Raw genomic sequence first — 17,811 nt, forward strand, 5'->3', positions numbered from 1 at the left:
ACCAACAAGCTACTGCTCATCACTACTCATGATGCACTCATGGGGAACATGCTCATTTTTCTACTGTCTCTGCCGCTCTTGAGGATGCCACACTTAGAGGTATTTATGGGACACCCAGTTTGTCTCTTAAGTGCTGAGATCTGAATTCTGCTCTTCAGGATTGGGGCAGTGGTCACTGTCAACCTAACCCTAACCCTAACCCTAACCCTAACCCTAACCCTAACCCTAACCCTAACTCTAACCCTAACCCTAACCCACTGCTTTTCTCTTTAAAATGAACAGGTTTGCCCAAATAAACAGAGACGCACGTGACATGGAACACTGTTGGCTCTCTAAAAAGCTAATGAAGTGAAACAGGACTGTGGGGGTGTCACTAATTGTACCATGCCCTGCCCTGTTGACTTCACATAGGTAGGGAGAGGTAAATGCAGGTGTGGTGTGTTTCTGCTCAACATCTGGTGACATCTAAAGCAAAGAGAGGCAAAGTGAGCAACTGGAATCTTAACTGGAGACAGTCCAGATCCCACATCTGGTCTAAACAGCTGAACAGTCTGTCCAAAGCCCCAAGGAACTAACTCTGCCTGTGAGCATCCAGCAAAGCCCAGGAAAGCCTGGTCTCTTCCCCAGGACCTGTAGTCACCACACCCCCAGAACTCACTGTCCCAACCCTAATGGAATCTTCTCAGAACCAGAGGAGACAAGTGATGCTCTCAGCACCATGTGTGGACCAGTCCCCAGTCCTACCTGACAATAAGCCCAAGAGCTGGCAGGGTCCCCGAGGTTGATCACTTAACCTCATTGAGGTGTTTCCCCATGAATAATAGTGAATGGTGTTATTTTCCCACTTTCTGTGTTTGCTGTGAGGACCGAATGAGGGAATAGACAAGGCCCAGCACAGGTAAGTGCTCAATAATCTCCATTGCTCTTATTCAAATGCAACTTTCAATTCTGGAATCCTGCTTCTTTCCTCTGTCCATTCCTGTGAGTGCCAGGGAATGTGGTCTCTGCTTTGGGCCATGCCTGTGGGGTTTGCCAAGGCCAAGGCTTGCTTCTTTATTGCCTCCTACCCTTCCGACTCCCTTTTTTATCTTTGGCCAGACTGACCTGGGGTGCCTGCATGCCTACTGTTCCCGCTGACCCTTGGTCTTGCTCTCCCACCTGCACCCTTTCTAGCAGCCAAATTCACCGCCATCTGGGACACAGCAGGTTGCTTAGTATGTCTCCTGGACTTGAGTAGGAACTTGCCTAGCAAAAGCCAATCGCGCTTGCTTTCCCCAGCAGCTCAAATTCATTGACCCAACCACATGCTGCTCTCTCAAGGGACTCGGCCTTTTTTCCCCTCCTGCCTGCATAGCAAATGCATATGTAGGTGTAGACAGAGACTTGTCATGAAGCTGGGGACCTATGTGAGGGCTCCGAAAGACAAGGAAAGATCCCTAGTCCTGTGGGATTCTGGGCTGGCTGCTTCTATAGATGATAGCACCACCGGTACCACCAATCCAAGTTTGACTGTATGTTGGGTGCGTGTGTGTATGCGTGTGTATGCGTGTGTATGCGTGTGTGTGTGTGTGTGTGTGTGTGTGTGTGTGTGTGTGTGACATCAGGTGCTCCTGACTAGCACAGAAAAACAAGAAACAGAGTATGTAAATCAGGCTCCCGGAGCACATCACGATTCTGTCTGGAGCCTGTGAACCAGGGAAACCAAGCCATAGCAAAAAGCAAGCAGAGAACCAGCAGCCCTGGCAAGGACAGGGGAAGGGGCACATTTGGGATTCACAGGGAAGTGAGGGATGAGCAGGAGCTGCCTTCTGGACAGAGCGGGGAGCCACCATAGCAGATTTAATGGCTGAGGTTCCTCCCACTGGGCAAGGGAAACCTGGTATATTCCAGCAGCTCTGACAGCTGTCAGAACTGGGCCACAGGGGAACTGGCCTGGAAGATTTTATATCTGTCTCGAGTCTTGGCCCAAGTTCTCTGCTTCCTGAACTGCCAGGGTGTGAGTGAGAGGCTCCTCCACATTCTCCTGCCACTATGGAGCCAGTCCGGCATCCCTTCCCCATCACAAAAAACTATAATAAATCCTTCTCCAAGGCATTCTGTCAGAGCACCAAGGAAAGTAACGAATGCAGGGACTTATCCAGGTCCACTGGGGGCCAGCAGGGAGGGGGTGGCCGGAAGGACTGTGAACACAGTCTTCCCACTGCACCACTGCCACCTCTTGACGACCAGCTTCATAATCCTAGTTTCTTGCAGTGATCTACAGGAGCCCAGCGCTTTGCTCGCTGCCTTCCTGGCCCACCTGGCTGGCTTGCTGTACTCAAACCATCTACTCTTCGTCATCGTTGAACGACAGCATCACTTTACGGCATACCTCGATGGAATTCTCCACCCGTCTGCCATCCAAAACAGAGACCAGGAGTAAGCCTGCCCTCTCTGCTTCACCCCACCTGCCTTCCCTGTTCTCAATACATTCAATAACCCAGCACAGTGCTGGGTGGTGGTGGTGCACAACTTTAATCCAGCACTTGAGAGCCAGAGGCAGGTGGGTCTCCATGAGTTCGAGGCCAGCCTGGTCTACAGAGCTAGTTCCAAGACAGCCAGGGCTACACATACAGACCCTGTCTTGAAAAACAAAACAAAACAAAAAAAAATCAAAGCAAAAAACACCAAAACATTCCCGCCATGGTGAGCTGAGCTTGAGAACTCTTGGTGCCCAGGACAGTCAATTAGATGGATGTGTTGGGCTCAGCAGGATGGAGGACCAGCCATTCTCCAGCTAGAGCATGCATTACAATCACGTGGGTGGCTGCAGGAGGAGGCTGTTAACTCACAGGCTGGAGCCCTTCCTCCAAGTCTCTCATTCAGAAAGTCTGGATAAGGCATGAGAATTTGGATGTCCAGCAAGTGCAAGGTGGTGTTGATGCTTCTAGTGTGAAGGCCACAGTTTGAGAACCTCTGCTCTCAGGTTGATTTCTATTCTAAGTCCTGTCAATCCTAGATGAACAAGCTCCAGTGGCCCTCCACTACCTTCAGGACACAGTCCTAGTTTCTTGCAGTGATCTACAGGAACCTTCTCTGGCTTCCTCTTCAGCACCACCCCATCTATTGATGTTCCTTCAGCCCATGATGGGGACACACTGCACTCTTTATGGCCTTTAAATACGTTCTTTATTTCAGACCCTGCCCAATGTCCTCTGCCTGCGACTCATCCCCTTGTTGCTTGTCAAGTCCTAATTGTCCACCAAGGCCCAAGTGGACAACCACCTTCCTTGGAAGCATCCTCCTGCGTGAGGATGACTATGGACTTTGGCGTCAGTGAGACTCGGCTTTGAATTCAAGATCCATCACTCCGTTAGCTATATGACTTGGAGGTAGACTCTTGGGTAAGCTGAAATTAACCTCAGCTTCTTCGTTATAAAATATGAATAATAATATTTATATTGCAAGATTGTTGTGTCGAGAGGAAATGATTCATAAAAAATGCCTGCAGGTACTAGGTGTTCAATAAACAACAGCTATGATTTTCATTAGCTCTGCTCTAAAGCTTTGCCCGGCTCCCTCCAGCTTAATGACTTGCTTTCTTCTCCGCTCCCATAAATTTGGTACATGATCCCACTTTGCATATATCTCATGCTATGGCTTCATATTATATACTGGGGCTAATTCCTCATGGAATATGGGTAATAATATGAATATTAAAAGTGGACTTTCCCAGGAGACTTTTGGGCATCAGGCTTCACAAGCTTCAGGCACTTTCAAAGGAAGAAAATATCCTACAGATGGATAAAACTCCACACCAGAGGGCATGATGGGTGAGCCTAGAGCATTGGCTGGGGTGGAGACCGTATTCACTCCCTGGACAGCACATAACCAGCATCACTGTACTTCAGGGTTCTATGTATACAGAATGTGAACTCTTGTGAAATTCAGCTTGAAGCCACAACCAAGTTTGAGCCAGTACATCTAGAAGCAAGTAGTATTGATTGACCAAGGATGGAAGTACAGAAGCAGGCCCTGTAAGGACCTAGCTTCAGGAATCACATTCGACCCTTGGGACAAAGAGTACAAGGACCATGGTTAGTAATCTCCTAGACAGGCTGAGGGTGCAACCAGAAACGGAATTCCTAAAACTGGTTGGTGAAAGAGAACGTCCTTTGGGGACCAAGGCAGAGTCTAAGCCCCAAACATGTATGACATCAGGCCAGACCTAGTGCACAGGGGATTCTGTATTCAGATGACACACTCGCCTCTGCCGTGTGGGTAGAGGACTGGGACCAGGGTATCCTTGGAGGAGATCGTGACACTACTGTCTCAGCTCCCTTTCTTGCTCCTGCCCCAAGATCGATCCCCCACTGCCCATCTCCTCTGTTTGGCAGCAAGCTATCCCTTAGAAGGCTTTGGGGGCCTTAATTAACACATTCTCATTTCTTCTACAGACTCCTCTCTCCCCTTAAGAGCTGGCACTCAGTAGGAAAGGCAGTAGTAATCCCCGGTGAAGTGACTCTCATGGTACATTTCCCAGGCTGCCTCCAGAACCCCTGGGGTTTGGAGACGTTCCCAGTCGGAAACTGCTGAGATAGCTCCGAACCTAAGCAAAGTGCAAGCCCCTTCAGATTTCTCCTATCAACACCTTCAGTGGGAAATGAGCACCACAGGGGATCTAATGGCCCACAGGCCAGACCTGGAGGTCTTCCCACAAACCTGCAGCTGCTGTCTCTGGGCCTCCATCTCCACAGTCCCAAGAAAGGGCCAGGTCCTGCCCATTATCTGGGAGATGAAGGTTCAAGCTGTGCGTATTCTCAGGTGGCATAACAATAGCCTCCTCAGTCCTGCCCAGTTTGGGCTTTTCTGGCAAGTACTCACACCTGTATGTATTTTATTTGTGTGTTGGCTATTTCTACTACCTCCATTCAGCCCTACCTACAAGCTTCCAGAGACAGGACCCCCCATCTCTTCCCCAAGAACCTACCACAGTGACAGATGCATGCTAGCTGTCACATGAATCTTTTTACTGATCCCCGGAATGCTCTCTCGTCTGCCACTTGGCCTGGTTGCTATAAACCTGCCAATGAAAGTTCTCCCTAGAATGCTAAAGGGCTTGTCTTATGACACCTGGCACCTTGTTTTGCCAACTTAGTGGTGGTTTGACTGTGTGTCATGTTCCACGTAAGGAGATCAACGGAATGCAGAGCCTAGAGTTCTTACCTGGCATTTGGCCTTGTCAAGAGATGCCAGCCCCTCTCCCTTCCTCCTTTCCTGTTTCATTGTTCGGATTTGGGTTAGGAAGAGATGCGACCAAATGTCTGGGGCAGAGGTGACCCCACTCTATTCTGTGACTATGTGAAGGCAAGTCAGAGTAGGGGAAGGTTCTGAAAGCTCATGAATGAACTTCCGCCCAAACCAGGGGCTCTGGAGGCCCTGCTATGGTCTTGTGCAGAATGAAGCCCCGACTCCTGGTGGTGGGAAAGTTGAGAGAGCCCTGTGCATGCTGGCATTCGGAAGAAAGGGGGAGGTGAAGCAGACATGAATGGCTTTTATTGGCTTTTAATCAAGTACACTTGGAAGGACTTAAGTGCCCTAAAACAGCCTTGAGAGGATTCAGAGGAGACGGTGCCATGCAGGGAAGCCTGAGTGGGGGACGGAAATGGAAGGTATTTGTGGCCCAGGAGGTGGTTTGCTGTGGGATGTTCTGTATGTCCTGTGGGAGCCCGTTCTTGGGTTCCTTGTGGCTTTACCCAGCAGGTCCACATAGAGGATGATTAGGACCACGGGCCTGAGGGCAGGTGTCTGAGATGGTCTGCACTTGGCTGTGCTGGGAGATGGTCTGTATGTCAAGTTGCTCTGATTGGTCAATAACTAAAACCTGATTGGCCTTGGCTAGGCAGGAAGTGTAGGCGGGACTAACAGAGAGGAGAAATAAAAGAACAGGAAGGCAGAAGGAGTCACTGCCTGCAGCAGCCGCCAGGACAAGGAAGATGTAAAGTACTTGTAAGCCACAAGCCACAAGCCACGTGACAAGGTATAGATTTATAGAAATGGACTAATTTAAGATATAAGAACAGTTAGCAAGAAGCCTGCCACGGCCATACAGTTTGTAAACAAAATAAGTCTCTGTGTTTACTTGGTTGGGTCTGAGCGGCCGTGGGACAGGCGGGTGAGAGAGATTTGTCCTGACTGTGGGCAAGGCAGAGAAACTCTAGCTACAAACTCTAGCAGGTTCATGCCCCTGGCCCTTTAATTCCCTGGTCCAACTGTCTGTGGATAATGAATCAAGCAAAAAGGACTGCCTCTCTCCCCAGGTCTTCGTGGTTTGCAGGCTGGGCCACACTTGGCAAACACAATAAGAAAGCGTTCCAGAAAGTGCTTTCTGGGCTAGCCTGCTCATTCCTCCTTCCTTGAGAGGCAAGACAACCTTAACTCATGCTTACAGATGGACATGAAATGGAAGCTTCCTCCTGTCTACTGGTTTTAGATCTAAAGGTTGAAATCCCTCTGTGCTCTCCGGGACTCTTAGTCACCCTCAGCATTGCTCAGTTCAGGTCCATGTCATCTTCCTGAATCACTGGGGACCTGTCTAAGGAAAGGATGTGTACATGGTATCCAGCCTCACCCCTGCCGAGTAACTTCTGGACCAAAGTCAAGATGTCCTTCCTCAATGCCTGTACTGGGTGGCTTTGTGCGTCAACTTGACATAAACTAAAGTCAGAGATAGGAGCCTCAGCTGAGGAAATTCTTCTTTGCCATCCATCTGTAAGGCATTTTCTCATTTAGTGATCAATGGGGGAGGGCACTGGTAGGTGGTGCCCATGGTAGGTGGTTCCATCCCTGGACTAGTGGTCCTGAGTTCTATCAGAAGGTGGGCTGAACAAGTCAGGGGAAGCAAGCCAGTAAGCAGTTTCTCTCCATGGCCTCTGCATCAGCTCCTGCCTCCAGAGCAAAGCCTGCCCTGTTTGAATTCCTGTCCTGACTTCCTTCAGTGATGAACAGCAATGCTGAAGTGTAAGCCTAATAAATCCTTTCCTCCCCAACTTGCCTTTTGGTCTTGGTATTTTGTCTCAGCAACAGAAACCCTAACAAGACAATGCCCATTCTTCAGTCAGTAGCTTCTACCAGCTGTGTGAATGAAGTTTACACACCCAAACACAAGAATCCTATCACAACTGGCTCCTGACTAGAACCTATTTCTCTCTGTCTCTTCTTATGCCTGAGTATGGTAGCCCAGAGCCAAGGGCGTGGCACTAAATGAATCTCAGCATCCACTATAGCTAGAATGTCCTTTCTACCAAGACGATCCTTCTTGATTCCTTCACTGTCCACCTCTTAGCTGAGAGAAGTACATTTCCAGACATCCATCAGATGCCCGAAACAGTGCAGAATCCTGAGTCCCACAATGTTTGATCACCTTCACTAAGCATCCATCACATACTCGGACTGTAACTTTTGCAGCCTGAGGTACAAGCTAGCTTTCATTTTTTTCCCTCCTTGACAGACACACAGACAAGGGGTTCATTCTTACCATAGATCTTAGAAGCCACAGAATGCAATATTTTTTCCTTATTAAGTTGAGAGTTTTACCCACTCACCTACAGGGAGTATTTTATGAAAAGGCTTATCTTTGACGCATCTGAATTGCCAGTATCACTACAGTTGTGCTTTGGGGGACACCATTAAGTAAATAAGGACATAAAGGCAGCAGGAATGCCAGTATTGGCATATTTGATAGTTTTAGAACCTCGATGATTGTTAATGACTAAAGGGTGGGTATCATATACAGTGTGGATACTCTCAGCCAAACGATGTCCTCATCAACTAGGACACACTAGGTGAGGTTTCATTATGCTATCCATAATGGCCCACAGGTTAAAATTTGTGAACGATGTATTTCTAGAATTTTGTATTTTCAGACCCATAGGTACCTGAAACCACAGCAAGTGAAACTCGAGTGTAGACTCTGCTACTCTGCTCAGCTGTCACTGCCTTTGTGTGCTCTCCTCTTAACTGCCACACCTTGTTCATACTCTGCCAGACCTATCACCACCCATGTGAGCTTAAGGTCTTCAGCTCTTTTGTGACATAGTTTTCTCATCTGGACATTTGGTGATTGTGAGGATTTGGTTAACCAGCCAAGTAAAAAGTCAGACACAGGAGCAAGTGTGTCTATAATCCTAGTGCATCACTACAGGGGGGTGGGGAGGGAAGACAGGAGACCGCCTGAAAGCGCACAGACAAAAAAGCTTTGGGCATCAGCAGTGAACAAGGGACAACCTGTCTCAGGGTGTTAGGTAAAGACCGACAATTGAAGTTGTCTTATCTCCCATATCAATACTCACACAGTTGTTGGCATGCACACACACACACACCACGACCACCACCACCATACACCCAAAAACTTGAGACAAAGTTCAAGTTAGTGAACTGAGGGTGTCATCAGTGGTAGTGTGCTTAACAAGCATGAGTTTCATTCCCCAACTCTGCCGGGAACATGTCATGTGTTAGTCATCATTATCCTTATGACACCCTCCTTGCAGCTATTATCAGTATATCATATGTCATACTATGCAGTAATGCTTAGTTTTCTCGTCTACCTCTTTGAATAGATTCCAAACCCTTTACAGGTAATTCCTCATATTTAAGCAGTTCTTGACAGAAAGTAGGCATTTTGATGAATGAGTGAAGTGTGGAGTTATAATTCAAGGCCACCTCTACCCGATTCAAGTCAATGTGGAAAGCAAATCTTCATGGGGAGAGCAAGCAAAATGCCCCCCCTCCACACATAATCATGGCTGCCAAAGGGGGTAAAAAGTGAGTGGCACACTCATCTGGGGGCCCTGGATCAATTTCTTTCTGTTAAAGAATGCTGAGTACAATTCTGTGGCCTATTTGCAGTTAAAATCGTCTCTGGCTTCAAGGTGGAAAGTGATCTCAGGGGACTATTTGAATTTTCTTTCAGTTCAGCAAAATGTCTCTGGCCAATCTTCCCAGTGGATTGAGGCCACAGACAGCCACCTCTCTGGGTCTCCAGCAAAGTCCCTTCTCAGGAGGGGAGATGGAACGAGGCATTTCAGCTTCATTTACACTTAATTCGTCAAAATGTCATTGGTAAGAGCTATTTGATGTCCCAGGCTTATGAGCCTTGAATCTAAGCCTTGCAAAGCTCTTTTCTCTTTGAACCTAAATGTGCCATTCTGCCAATGTGGGGCCACATGCCAATGGAGTACTGTGTTCTGAACCATGAAGCTAGATGGGGGCGCTCCCTCTGATGAATGTGCCTCCCTTTCCCCCAAGCAGGGCCGGAGGATGACTGACTAGGGCAAAATGAATCCAAACTCAAAGTTCTCCCAACAGCCACCCTCACCGCCCGTGCTCAGACGCAGTCCTGGCTGGGTGCTGGCCTTCTGGCCCCGCTTCAGTGAATCTCTGTGCTTTCATTCACAACATACTCCCAGCGCTAGCGGCATCTACATGAAAGCCATGCCGGGGTGATTTTCACACATATACAGGAAGTATGTGTAAATGCCCTCCTACAACCAATGCTCCACAAGCCTGGCAATGACGTCTGCAAGGAGGTCATAACAGGCCAAAACTCTAAGGCCATCACCAGAGATAACCCCGCCTCTCCATCTCGCTCAGCTGTGCAAGCAGCTGCTATATTCTTTACTACATAAGATTCGAGTTCTGTAGTGAGTCCCAAGCCCCTTGTGAGGATTTCCTTCGATGCCCCACCATTCCCGGGTTGCTGAAGTTGTAGCTGCATTGACCTAGCTTTTTGTCCATAGACACCCAACACCTCATCCCTTCAACCTGGTGTGCCAAAATGGCTCCAGAACACCGTCCCAGGCTAAACCAGCTTGTGCTTATTCTTGAGATTGTTTGGTTCTGGGGAATCCCTGTCACAATTCCTGACGTCCCTCCTGAATGGTGACCATATAATAGTTGCCTTACAGTCACTCACAAAAGACCATTCCCTTCCCGGAAGGGAGCTCAGCGGGGCTCTACCACTGACGTGGTGGTTGGAGCCATGTCACTGTGGTTTTCTCAACTGCACGGTGTCTGCTCTTGCTGACCCTCACTCTTCATACTGTGTGCCTGGAGTTCTAGTTTGAGACTTCCTAAGGCTGCTGAGATATGTGGACACGCTGGACTGCTTCGTGTCTAAACCTCCAGGGTTCATCAGGTTCAGGCAGGCTTAAAGACGACGAGGACTCATAGTTCAGGCTCACACCACTCGCCAGATCAGCCCCTAGATGTGTCCTACCCTCCCGCTCTGCCATTGGTGCCTGGGGACCCAATTCCATATGGCACCTTGGGTACTGGTGCACAGACCAAAGAGCAGAAGAGGTAACAAACATCCTGTGATGTGAGTTCCAGGCATTAAGAGCTGGGACAGACAACACACTGGTCCCTCTCCCGGCTGTGTACGGTTTGCTGAGCAGCAATTTCCTCTGAAGCACCCACTGTGGTACAGAGCCGTGGATGAGTGTTGCTCTAACGCCCTCTGACATGGGTTGTTTCTTCCCTCCCGGGCAATCCTTACCCCTTCCTCATGCTGCCCTGGACTTATACTCTTTGAAATCAGCATAAGCAAGCTCTGGCCTTGACTTTAGCCTTGAAGTTTTTCAGAGCACCTGGCACAAGACAATGCAAATATTTCCTGTGTGTCCAGTGTGTGTGTGTGTGTGTGTGTGTGTGTGTGTGTGTGTGTGTGTGTGTAACTTTTCACAAAAAGTTTCTTCCAGATGAGCCCTGGTACAGTGAAGCAACAAGTGGAAATGGCAGAATAACTCACTACAGCACACACCGCTGGCAAGCAGATGCTGAAAGCATTGTTTACACCCAGGTGACACCGAGATCTGTGCTCTCCCAGATCATGAGCACTGGAATTGGATAGCCCAGGCTGTGAACTTACTACCTATATGGCTTGATTTGATTTCTCTGAGTGTACACTTCCTCATCTGTGCAAGAGACAGATCCGATCTGATTACCTCTAAGGTCTCCTCCAGTGTGGACTTTCAGGGGCCCCAACAGTATCATGAGGGGCACTGTTGTACTGGCCTGTTTTGATACTGCTTGGGGGAAAGCTCTTGGAGGATGGACCTGGGCCTAGATCGCCTGTATCTTGGTAGAACCTGGGGAAGGTGAGGTCTGGCATCACCCAGGGTCAGCCCCAGTGGCATCCAGACACCTTTTCACATGAAAAGCTTTCTTTCTTAGCTAGAAGTTACTACTCATTCTCCAAGGGGGTAGTCCAGACATCTCCTCAGGGAAGCTAGCACTCATCAGGGTCTCCACCTCTCTAGACCAGACCCATTCTCTTTAGATACTCTCCCATAATTCTGTACTCTGCCTCCCTGGAGCTTATTGTAGTTCACACTCGCATGCAATATATATGCAGTCATGACTTTCTGCCTCACTCCCTGGTTATAGGAGTTGTGCAGCCAGAGTCCATGCTTATGCTGTCTCCTGTACTTCCTGTGTCTAGAAGAGTGGACAGTATTACGTAAATGGCCATTGAGTTCATGGACTACTAACATAGTGTGATGTCCCCACGTTTTGATGAGATCAACACAGCCCTGTTTTTGTTGGAAGAGAAGCTGGGGTGAATTTGGAGATCCCCGCCTGACTGCCCGAGTTACTCGGTATGGAGATGCATGTCCTTGAGTGCCAGGATCTTCTCCCACTCCGCCAGCCCATGTCACAGCTCATTAGGGGGCTAATAAGGAGAAGGCTGTAAAGCGACTCCTCCATCCCCGAAGTCTTCCTGCCAGACACAAGGCAGCCTATGGAGGCTAGAGAGCTGGGCTCAAGGTGACCAAGGACACTGATGAGAGGCAAAGGAAAGGCTTGACATTTCAGACTTCTGTGGGCCAACGGCCAAGTTAAGCCTTGATGGGGAAGACCCAAGATGAGTGTTCCAGAGAGGGTCTGGAACTATTGAGCAAAGCACCATTGCCTTTCAGCATCTGCACGGGGTGGGTCTATACCTCTAAGATCCTGGTGTCTTCGTTACTTTTCTATTTCTGTGAGGAGACACCATGACCAAGGCAATTTATAGAAGGAAGTTTTAATCGGGGTTAGTGGCTCCAGAGGGTTAAACTCCATCACCATCATGGCAGGGAGCATGGCAGCTGGCAGGCAGGCATGGTGCTGAGGCAATAGCTGGGAGCTCATATCAGATCCACAAACATGAGACAGAGAGACAGCTGACTGGGAATGGTGTGGGCTTTTGAAACCTCAAACCCCAGCCCAGTGACACATCTCATCCAACAAAGCCACACCTTCTAATCCTCTCCAAACAGGTCCACCAACTGGGAACCAAGTATTCAAGCATGTGAGCCAATGGGGGCCATTCTCATTCACACCACCACATCCTGGGACCTTGCTGAAGCTTCTGGTGACCCACTGGCTTTCCATCCCCAGCCTTAAGCTGGGAGCAAGCCCTTACTTTTGAACAGGCTCACTCTGAACCCTGGGACCTCTGGGTGCCTCACAATTCCCTGCTTGAGGTTTCCCCTGCTGGGGCATTGAAGACACTGTCTATGCTTCCTGGCCTGGCCCTCAGCAATCTCCCTCATTAGCTCTTTAAATACCTCTTCCGCAGCTCTCACTTACACAGAACTCTTTGTAGTCATTGACAGGAAATACTGCTTCAACAATCTAAGTAGTATTTATAGTCTCAAAGACAGGGATTAGAAAAATGTTATCTTATATCTTAAGTTTGGCACATAGAAAGGATTAAAGTCTTATTATAGTCATATGGGACTTATCTTGGAGATGGCTGTTCTGAAAAATAAGTTGTTAGGTGATTTTTGTCATGGTATAAACATCACAGAGACCTATGACGTCACTAGTCAATATAATCTTATGAGACCACCATCATATGTAGTGTGTAAAGTAAGACAGCTACGATATCACCAGGCAGTATAACCTTACTGGGCCATCCTCGCAGATGGCAACACTTCTGGGCAGCACATGATTACCATTCAATGAAAAAAGGGGTCTGGGCTCGAACCCCAGCACTAACTAATACAGCGTGATGTTTGATACATGCCACTAAGCTCTCCAAGCTTCAGACTGCTCATATGTGAAGTGGGGACAGCAAGTAGTGGAAATATCCCCAGGAGACCGGAGATGCTGCACGGAGAGCCCCTGGACCATGAGTGCATGCTGGGAAGTCATGGGATGAAGGCACCGAGAGGAAATGAGAGTTCAAGCTCATGTAAGGATCAAACCTATGCTCTTTGCGTTCCGTCCTCTCCACCTGTCCTGGCCATTAAAATTCAACTGTAGAGACACGGACAGTGAATTAGCATCGATTTCATTCATTTTTACTGTTGTTGATAGTGTATACAAGGAAAAGAAGATTCCTCCCCCCCCTCCCCCGCAGGAGAACTTCCTGTGCCCTTGCCTTAACCTGACAGAAGACTGGCATTCTATGATGCTCACCTGAATTCCAATCAACTCACCCATTTACCCTGAGAGCCAACAATACATGCAGGTACACCCTGGCTCTGGGTCTGTAAACGGACATTAACGATGGGGAAATAACACAAGAAATAACAAATTGGCCAGCACTGTGACCCACACCACTGACACTTCAGCCTTAGCTCCAGGTATTACCACATCTCCCACACATCAACAGCAGCTGGTATAGGGGTCCTCTGCTCTCTCAGGGCCTATCCAAGCATTGACAATGAACAACCAAGCCCTCAGAGCAACAAATAAAGCACAGGAATTATCTAAAAATAGAACCCAAAGTCCAACTCTAACTTGCTCCACTGCCGGCCGGCGGGGAAGCCTGGGGCAGGAATCACACCAGTCATGGTCGTCAAAGCATAGGACCAGTGTTCCTGGCTCCATGCCAGCTCACCAAAGTGCCCTGGAATTGATAGACAAGTCTGAGAGTGATGGAGCAAGCAAGTGAGGCCGGGAAAACATACCATGCCTCCATCACCCTCCCACCCCCGCACAAGTACACACCGCTGGACTCCTTACCCGAGCAATCAGCTCCCCAACCATGCCCGTCCAGGTGCCGTTGGCCTCAGGCACGCCGTAGACACCATCCCCGACGAGGCGGATCTTGTAGTTGAAGCGGAGGATCTCAGCCAACTCCTTGAGCATGTCCACACAGAAGCCCTCGTAGCGGTCATTGCCTTCCATCTCCTGGTGGTTCCCCTTCAGCATTAAGTACGGGTTTTCCTGCAGCAAAACTGGGCAGCTGTCATTCTCATCTTAGGCCTGGCGTGGCAGCCATGTGGGATGGGGGGGGGGGGGTTGGGGCACAGGAGGTCAGGGACTCGATGGCACAGGAAGAGGGATGTAGCTTGGTAAGAGGCTGCCTTCCAGGGGGTGGTTAGTTGCTGTCCTCCCCCCACTCCCCAAGGTGTTCCTTCAAGGGTATTCTCTTATCAGGAACGCACATGAGTCCCACGACACAGAAGGCCAAGGTGAAGCCCCTTTACACTACTGGAAGCCATCATCTGGCCTTCCCTTCCCCCTCTCATTTTGCCTTTTCTTCACAGACCTATGGCTGAGGAATACACAAATACTTCTTAGTAGGCTAAGTAAGAATATAGACATGGCAAATGGGTTTAAAAATATGATGCGCACATAGGAGTATTATTTAGCCATAAAGCAGAGTGAATTCATGTCATTTGTGAAACAAAAAAAGCTGGACCTTGAGGTTATCATATTAAGAAATAACTCCAATTCAGAAAGAAATGGGTCACATGTTTTGTTGCTGTTGTTTTGTCAAAATTGGAAAACGATAAATAAAAAGAAATCTAAAATTTGACCAGGGCAGCCAGGAAAAGGGAGCACAGGGGAGGTGGAAGGGAGCAGACTTGGTCAAACATGATGTATGCATGCATGGATATAAAAGAGTCTAACACATTAGTATAGACAACCAATCTACATTGATAAGTATAACAAACACTTCCAAGTATCTAAAACTTAGCAAAATAAAGTCATAACAAGGTATGCATTATTCTAAAAGAAAAACCAAGCATCCTGCATATGCCTCTAGCACTCAAGAGGCAGAGCCAGGCAGATCTCCGTGAGGCTAAGGTCCACCTGTCTACACAGTGAGACCCCATTTAAAAGTTTAAAAAGACTGTGCACATAAACAAATAACTGTACGCAAGGCAGGCCACTCTGGTGAGATGTCTAGAGAAAGTGACACAGAAAAGAGAGACCCACACTGGGCTCTTGACAGACAGATGTGGAAACACTGGCAGACAAAAATGTGGAGACTGGGCCATTATGGGCTAGGGAAAGGCATGCTCAGACACAAATCCACCCAAGAAGGGGTGTGGACCATTGGGCATCTCCGATGTACTTGGCACATGGGTTGTGCTGGAAGGGGTAAGAAGAGAGCTAGAGAGATGAACGAGGCTAAATGTGGGTCTGGATGCTGGGATGAGGCTATTGTATGTCAGATGATGGAGGAGCATCTTGGGTTTTGGAGACATAAGACTGAGTAAAGAATAAATGTGCTGACAAAGAACACTCAGAGCAGGGACAGGTTCTCTCTTGATACGTGACAGGATCCTGAGCACATGTGGCTTGGGCTAGACTGGAGAGAGATGGAAGAATGTAGAGTCATAGGACGGTCAGCACAATGCCTGGATGTGTGTCAGGTGCAGAGGGCAGGGGTCCTAAGATCCTTGCTATTGGGATAGATGATTGATGATGATGATGTCACATTGGCCATGGATGGCTGGGCAGGAAAGATGATGATGTCACACTGGTCATGGATGGCTGGGCAGGAAGGAAGACCTAGGGCATACTGGGTTTGAGATGATGGCAGTCTATGAGGGGAGGGGACAATGGAGATTAAACATGCTGGTGAGGGCAAGACCAGGCAGGAGCTTGGAGGCATGGAGAAATGGGGCACCATGGGGAAGAACTGATTCAGAACTGGCTAAGAGTTAAGGAGGACCACATCCTCAAGGGAACCCTAATCTTAGACTAGAAAAAGTAGCCTCGTAGCATAATAGCACCAGCAACCAGAGGCAGAAAATGAGGATTGCAGGGTCTGAAAGTCCAGGAGAAGGAGCCTGAAGAAGAAGAAGAATATGGCCCTTCCCACCCAGAGACGGAGCAGGGCTATGAGATACTGCTGGGTCATGGTCTCAAGACTTTTCCAAGCAGGCATGGAAGGTTTATGGGGCTGCAAGAATTGGGGCATACATACTTAGGGGAATGTAGGGACCAACTGAAGAAGCTGGGGGGGTGAACGTACCAGGGTAGCCTCACAAGGGGCCTCTCTAGCCCAAAGACACACCTCCCCTCCAAGCTGCAGTTCTTCTCCACAATGAACAGGGTGGGAGGGTCCCCAAGAGTGTGCCATCTGTAATGCCCTGTTGGATGACAGTTAGCTAGTCTGACGACAGCCTCCTTTTAAGATGGGAAGGGGCAGGGTGCATGCGATGACAGACGAGTGAGAAGGAATTCCTGCACTTGGAGGAGGCAGATGGAGATGCAGTGGGAGGTTGGAGAAGGCAGAATAAGGGTGGGAGTGGGGTGGGCTCACCTGTGGACCCAGATTCCAGGAAGCAGTGGGTGGAGACAAGGCTGGGAAGAGATCTGGGAAATGGTGCAGATGCAGATACAGAGAAGAGGCAAACCGGTTCCAGCCAGTGCCAGCCTGAGTTGTGCCAGAGGCAGAGGCAGGTAGGAATAAAGGCTCAATGTGTGTGCTGCATGTGGGTCTTTGCAAAAATGCACAGGGGTTGGGTGTGACAGGGAGCACCCAAGATGCACACAAGGATTATGGGGGCCCCACCCCAGAAACAGCTGAGCATCACAGCAGAAGGATGTGCCTCGATGCTGAGCTGCTGTGCTCATCCAGAGGGAGCTTCTACACAGGCGGGGGGGGGGGGGGGGGGGGGTCAGGCAGACCAGAGACCCTGAGATGGGGAGAGCAGCTTTGAGCATCATGAAGAGGGAATGTCACAAGAGCAGCAGGTTATGTTAGAGTGTGAACTCTGGGTTGGAAGGTGGTGTGGGGCTCGACTTGTGATCAAGTCTTGGCAATGAGACAAGCGAGTCCCCTTGCCTACCACATAGGCTGTCCTCAGCTCAGGAGCCTCTCCACGCCCCACTCATCTCCATTCCATCTTCTGTCAACTCTAACTCATCGTGACCTCGGAGTCGCATGGCTTCTGACAAAAGGCACTTCTTAGAATTATCCCCATGCTCAGATGCCTGTGAAAACCACTATATGCTTCCTCCCCACACCGATGAGCAGGCTGTGAGGCTGTGCCGCTCTCGGGTGTGGTATGAGTGGGGCCTGAAGCCGTCCCTGACCTCATTATCACCCCCCCCCCATATGCTGATTAAAGGGTGAGAAGGGCCTTCGGCCTCGTGGACAGCACATGGCTGGGGGTTTCTGCTCTAGCACCAGAGTACTTTTTAATTCTTCTAAGGAATGTCATACAATTCTCCCTTTCTTGTCCTCCACTCTCAAGTTCTTTTGAAACCCACTGCCATGCTCAAAGTAAATGTTCCCAAGGCTGGTCTTGGAGGGGAGAGAGATGTTGGACAGCCAAAGTATCAGCAGTCCCGGGGCTCATTGGCACTCCGGAAAATGAGGGGCGCTGAATGCTGGCATGTCGTCAGCAGGAGTGCTGGGAGAAACTGGGGGTGACAATACAGCTAGCTGTGTGTTAACTGGGGAATCGGCACAGGAAATGCGTTCTGAAGATGGAGCTGGGGCTAATCCCAAGTGTCCCAGGCAGGAGTGAGACAAGGTGGTTATGTCCCAAATTTCAGGGATAAATCGCTCAGGATCACCATTCACAGGGGGCGTTT

At 49.1% G+C, this 17,811-nt stretch overlaps 1 protein-coding gene across 3 annotated transcripts in view; it reads right to left on the reverse strand.

Annotated features, from left to right (window-relative positions):
• Grik4 (glutamate ionotropic receptor kainate type subunit 4) overlaps positions 1-17,811 on the reverse strand; it is a 433,513-nt gene that overhangs the window by 57,718 nt on the left and 357,984 nt on the right. For 2 of the 3 annotated variants that reach the window (XM_076576064.1, XM_076576063.1), the window contains one exon: positions 13,993-14,196. In XM_076576064.1, the coding sequence (XP_076432179.1) occupies positions 13,993-14,196 (204 nt within the window). Of the gene's footprint in view, positions 1-13,992; positions 14,208-17,811 lie in introns of all 3 variants that reach the window. The other variant, XR_013052718.1, reaches the window with a different exon arrangement.

This window comes from Peromyscus maniculatus, chromosome 7 (genome assembly GCF_049852395.1).
Source record: "Peromyscus maniculatus bairdii isolate BWxNUB_F1_BW_parent chromosome 7, HU_Pman_BW_mat_3.1, whole genome shotgun sequence".
Taxonomy (NCBI): Eukaryota; Metazoa; Chordata; class Mammalia; order Rodentia; family Cricetidae; genus Peromyscus; species Peromyscus maniculatus.